The 6,000-nt window shown below is 54.6% G+C and overlaps 1 protein-coding gene across 7 annotated transcripts in view; it reads right to left on the reverse strand.

The window, feature by feature from the left end:
- GRM4 (glutamate receptor, metabotropic 4) overlaps positions 1 to 6,000 on the reverse strand; it is a 171,075-nt gene that overhangs the window by 38,949 nt on the left and 126,126 nt on the right. For all 7 annotated transcript variants that reach the window (XM_011986498.1, XM_011986497.1, XM_011986502.1 and 4 more), the window contains one exon: positions 354 to 489. In XM_011986498.1, coding sequence (XP_011841888.1) covers positions 354 to 489 — 136 coding nt within the window. The remainder of the gene's footprint in view (positions 1 to 353; positions 490 to 6,000) is intronic.

Below are 6,000 nucleotides of genomic sequence, written 5' to 3' on the forward strand. Positions count from 1 at the left end.
GTTAAGAAATTAACCTGAGGTCACACAGCGAGTAGGTGAGAGAACAGCATTAGAACCTAAGTGGTCTGGCCCCAAGCTCACGGCCTCAGCCCTCTGTTAAAGCACCCAGGTAGCCATCCCTAGCAGGTGGAACGGATGCAGGAAATGGAGGGAGGAGGGAAGGGGTGCCCCATAGCAGAAGCCTGCGTGCCAGCCTGTGGGTCTCCCTGCCCATATACACACTCACCCACACCCACCTCTCCAGATCCCAGGGTGGGGTCAGGCTCTGGGAAGGTCTCCAGCAGGACAGGACCCGTGGCTCTGCCCACACCTGCATGGTTCCCGGTGCCCACCGTGTTGCCACCTGCCCTCACCTGATGTCATCCTCATTGGCGAAGATGATGACTGCCCTGGCGTTCGAAGTCTCCAGGAGGCGGCGGATGATCTTGTCAAACTCGCCTGCCTTGGGCTCCCGTGGTATCTTCACCGACTGGGCGATGCACACGCCCCCTGCAGGAGGGGTACCAGTTAGTTGGGGTGGGCAGGGGAACCTGAATCTCCCCACCACTCTCCCAACACACATTCCAGGAGATGGGGGCTGGGTGCTGCCTAGGCTCCCCAGCCTGACTCCCAGCCCTGGGATCCCAGTCTCTGGATATGGGCTGTGCAGTCAGAACAGCTTCAGTACCAATCTTGGCTCCACTTACCAGCTGGTGACCCCGGACATGTCACTTAAGTACTCTGAGCCTCAGTTTCCCCATACAGCAGCTAGAAGCAGCACAGCATCATGCTTAGGAGCTAGACTGCCTGGGTTCAAATCTCAGCTCTGCCACTTACTGCTATGTGACCTTAGGTCACTTACTGGACCTCTCTGTGATGCACATACATCACCTATAAAGTGGAAATAATGGCATTACCTATTTCATAGAATCGTTATAAAATAAGTGAGGTAATGCATATAAAGACAACATCTGGTACCTAGTGTTTAGTAAATGTTATTTTTATTGTAACCCCCTCATAATGTTTCTTGGAGGGTTAAAGCTGGAAATAGAGCCCACCCTGAGGCGTCAGTCCCTGCTACACCCATATCCATGTGCTTCTCAGGGCTCCTGTCCCTCGGTCCCATGCCCATCACCAGGCCCTTGGTAAGAGCAGCGCGCATGGCCACTGGCTGGAACCATCAGAAGAGGGTTAATACTTGATGTTGCCAGGATTCACGACCAGACTGGGTGGCCATCAGAGACCCTGGGAGCACTTTGTCCCAGCCAGTCCCCAGCCCCAGATGTGCCTCTCAAGTGCTGGCAGGGGACAGATGTCATTCATGTGTTTAAATCTCACCCGACCTCGTGGTACAGAGCATCTGTGGGCCATGCTTGTGTCAGCCACTGCCTTTGACAGATGAGGAAACTGAAGCTCAGAGAAGTGGCTTACCCAAAGCCACACAGTTACCTGCCCTACTGGAGTCCAGGAACTGGAGACCCCCAGAGAATAAGACCCCAGAAGCCCATGGTGGCAGTCAGTGGAAAAGCATGAAGGATTAATTTTGAAACCAGTCCCGGTATCTAATGGCGGCTGCCCTCCTCTGGGTCCCACACAATGCCTCAAACCAAACACCTTGGCTGGGCACCCCGGGCTTCCAAATGACCTGGAGGTCTAGGCTGGGGTCACCTGAGCCTTCTACACAGACTTGCCCCAATACATCAGAAAATTCTGGGTGGAGCTGCCAGGGGCTCAGAGTGCAGGGGACATGACTACCACCAGCCCCACAGGGCAGTGCCAGCACCCAGCTCCACCCACGCAGGGGTCCCTACCCATGGGTAGGGAGATGGCTGCCAGGGAAGGCTACCCAAAGGCAGTGACACTGGGCTGAGTCCTTAGAGGATGCAAGTGGCCAGGCAGTAGGCATTCTGGAGAGAACAGGGTACGCTCTGGAAGGAGTGGCTGCTCTGTGCCAGGCACCCTGCTGGCCTGGGCCCACAGGACACAACACACACATGCATGCACACACACGCACATGTGCACACACACATACACACACACAGCTCCTTAGGGCTCTCCTAAGACACCAAGAAGTCCCAAGTGCTAGAGAAGAGCATGGTTACTACGAGCTCATGGGGAGGGGGAAGGAGCAAGGGTGCTTGGGCAGGACTGGGGTCCCTGTCAGTCTGGGGTCACAGAGGGAGCCAAGGGAGGCAGCTGCTGGCTGCACCGCTGGCCGGGCTGGCTCTCAGCTCCCAACTAAACCCTCCATATGGTTTCTTTCTACTTAGAAAGTGGGCCAATTGCGACATTTCTCCCCCCATCTGGGGAGACAGATGGACAGAGGAAAAGGCCGGACTGGGAGGAGAGGGAAGGGAAGGATGAGCCACCTGGCTCCAGGAGCGGAGAGGAAGGCAGGAGAAGGGAGTTAATTGCTCTCAAACAGGGAGAAACTGTTAGGTTAAGTCCTATTTCTGAGTGATGCTCCTCTAAGAGGATCCATGTGATGGTCCTGCCTGGCACCTCAGGGCATATCTTGCAAGCTTCATTTTGCTGGTGAAGGAAGGATTAGGTGACCATGGCTCAGTCAGCAGGAGTGTGAGTGAGCCACAAGGTACTTGAGATGCTAATGCAGTCTAAGGAGGGTTTGATATTCTTCCAACTGCAAGAGATTCAGACCAGAGAGGAGTGCGGGGGAAGGGGGTGTGCAGAGCTCCATAATACTAATGAACATTTATGGAGTGTCCAATGCATGGGAAATGCTATTCTGCAAATTTTACATGGATTCACTCATCTGAGGCCAGTGTAATCACCACATCTCCAATTTATAAATGAGGAAATTGAGGCACAGAGAGGTTAAGTAGCTTCTCCAGGATCATGAAGATAGTCAGGGGCAGAGCTGGAGTTTGAACTTGGGCCATCTGGCTCTAGCGGCCACCTTTCAGCCAGTCATGTAATGAAGGGACAGGACTGTGGAGTCGAGGGGGTTTGTGGGCCCTTGGGCAGGATGGGGCACGGCGCCCATCCTGGGGTGAGTGCCCACTGGTGTCGCTGCCCCCAGGATGAGATACCAAGTACCCGTGGGGTCCCTTTGTTTCACAGCCCTGTTGTCAGCATGTCTGCTCAGGGGAGTGGGTAAAGGAACTGGCTCACAAGTCAGGCCCTCTTCTGGGATGACACAAACTCCTGGCAGTGGCATAATCTCTGCCTCAACTGCTCTCTTGGTGCCTGCTGCAGCCAGAGACGGCCAGAGCGACCTGAGAGGCCACTGAGCATCCACTGCATGCCTGGTACCATGCGAGGCCCAGTCTCAAATCCTCACACATTAGCCAGTGCTAACATCCCCATCTCACAGATGAGGAAACTGAGGCTCAGACTGTGAAATAGCCTAACCAAGGTCACACAGCCAGTCAGTGGGACTGCAATCCTGGTCTGTATCCAGAGCCTTCCTCAGGTGGAGAGGCCCCCATTTCCTGCGGCCCCTCCCACTCCTGGACAGTTCCCTTTTCTTGCAAAGCAATGACTTCGCAGCAGCCACTGAGAATAAAGGGGCAGTGTTTCACGAGCCAGAGCCTCTTCTGCAGCCTCTGTTTAGGTGGGTTCGTGTCCATGTGTGCACACATGTGTCCACACAGTCACAGAATGCACGCACTGGCACAGATCAATGTCCACCATCACCACGGCCCGCCCTGTGCATTCCAGGCCACGCTGCTACAGACCCAAAGTCACACCAAGCCCACCAGCCATCCCTGTGCCCAGCCCCTGGGCCACATGGCTAACACTCCCGCAGATGCATGTTTCAAACCTCTCCCCCAGGGAGGGGCATGCCTCCTCACCCTGTGCCCTTCCCCCAGTCTCTCTCATTGAATAAAATAAGAATCCATGGGTCCATACTGAGAGTAGATATAGTCAAATTAAAGTGCACAAAGCCCTCAGGGAACAAGCCCACTCCGTATCTCAGGGCAGAGACTGGGGCCCTCTACTCCTCAGTCTCCAGGCATAGGACCATATGGGGAGGGGGACACAGATGAAGAAGGCTGGGTGTCCCCATGGCCTCCTTGGCTCTCCCAGGTTCCCCTTGGCAAGCCCCTGCCCAGCCTCCTGCCAGGACCCCAGCAGCCCAGGCTGCTGACAAACACCCGACTGCCACTTGCCAGCTGCAAGCTCTGCCATCCCAGCCAAGCTGGTGCCTCTGCTCGCCGGCCAGGGGCAAGAAGCCATAGCCACTTGCCAAGAAAATCTGAGCATATCAAGTCCGTAGGGACCTTGGAGACCTCCTGGCCCAAGCTGGATGGAGAGTGAGGAGATGGAGGCCAGAGAGGCCTTGCCCAGGGGCGCACAGTAGCAGGGGCAGAGCCACCTCCAGACGAGGCTCTCACCACTGCACTGGGAAGTTTGGGATCCAGGCCAGCGCCTGACTGCTTTCCAGCAGGAACCGCTGTCTCTCCCAGCTCTGTGCCTCCTCCCCAGCCCACCCAGGCTCCACACCTCCCCTTCTCCCTGGGCTGTCCCACCCATCAAAACTGACTTATGCTTGGCCCCATCCCTCAGGGCCCACCTTTACTACAGGGCAGCTGGACACCTGATCAAGGCGTGTCCATCGGAACCCTCTGCAGAACCACATGGCAGCGTCTAGTAAAGCTGAACGCGCTGGCTGCCTCCAGGCCAGTGCTTCCCCATCCACACTCGTCCCCAGGGAAAGCCCCGCATTTGGGCATAGGAGACCCGCACGAAGTCGCGCAACATAGCACTGCCTGAAACTGCAAAAAAATGGGAATAACCTAAATGTTTTATAACAGAAGAATGAATAAACTGTGGTGTGTTTGCCCAATGGGCTATTATGGAGTTAAGACGAATAAGAGTTCTCATGTGTCAGCATGATAAATCCTGAAATCGTAAAATTGATGGACAAAAGCAAGTTGCAGCAGAATCTGTCCCATTTATGTAAAATCTAAAGACCACGTATAATATTTATGAAGACACATATATATTTGCTCTACATATATGAGAAAAGGCTGCATGAGGGCAAGAGACTTTGTCCATTGTCTTCATCACACTCTGCCCGGTGCCTAGAACACTGTCTGGCACATAGTAGGTGCTCCAAAATATTTGTTGAGTGACTAAACAAGGACAGGAAGGGAACCTGCCACCTTTCAGAATCATAGTTACCTGGAGGGAGAAGAGAGGAACAGGACTGAAGAAGGTTCCAACTCCATCCACATTTTATTTCTTTAAAAAATAATCAGGATCAAGCAGATGTGGCAACATGGGACTACTCAGCAAATCTGGGCCACAGAACCCCAGCTGGACAAAACTTTTAGACATGGGTGACAGCAAGGGCGCTGCGGTCCTCATGTGTGGTCGCCTGACAGAGAACACAGCAGGGCACACCGGAGTCTCCCTGTGTTCATCTGTGAAATGGGCTGCAAGGCCGCGGCTGGCCCAAGGGCTTCCACAGGGAGGCTGCCTGCCTTCCTCCACCTTCCTCCACGCCCGCCTGCCTGGGGCTGCCTGCCTCTCTCCTCCCAGCTATGTGGTTCCTGAAATCCCATCTTCCCGTGAGAGCAGGCTCTCACCTGGTCAGCCCTCCGGTGGTGTGAGCTGGAACCCTCACCACCCCAGGCTTCAGGCATCCCCACGTGAACGTGAACTAGAGACTTTGTGGGTGAAACTTGGTATCAGTTTCCTGTCGTATTTTTCAGTCTCTCCGTCCTTTCCATCTGTGGTCTGGTGACCTTTCCTGGTGGTCTCCAGGCCCAGTTGACATATCTGTGTCAATGTCCACCTCCAGCTGTACTTCCCAAGGTCAGGGTCAGGTCTGTGTCCTTTCTTCCTTTCTTCCTCTCTTCCTTCCTTCTTTCCCATCTTCCTTCCTCTCTCCCATCTTCCTTTCTCTCTCCCTTTCTCCTTCCTTCACTCCCTCCCTCCCTCCCTTACTCTCTCCCTTCTTCCTTCCTCTCTCCCTTTCTCCTTCCTTCACTCTCTCCCTCCCTCCCTTCCTTTCTTCCTCCCTCCCTCCCTCCCTCCCTTTCTTCCATGTGT

Source organism: Mandrillus leucophaeus, unplaced genomic scaffold, assembly GCF_000951045.1.
Source record: "Mandrillus leucophaeus isolate KB7577 unplaced genomic scaffold, Mleu.le_1.0 Scaffold3, whole genome shotgun sequence".
Taxonomy (NCBI): Eukaryota; Metazoa; Chordata; class Mammalia; order Primates; family Cercopithecidae; genus Mandrillus; species Mandrillus leucophaeus.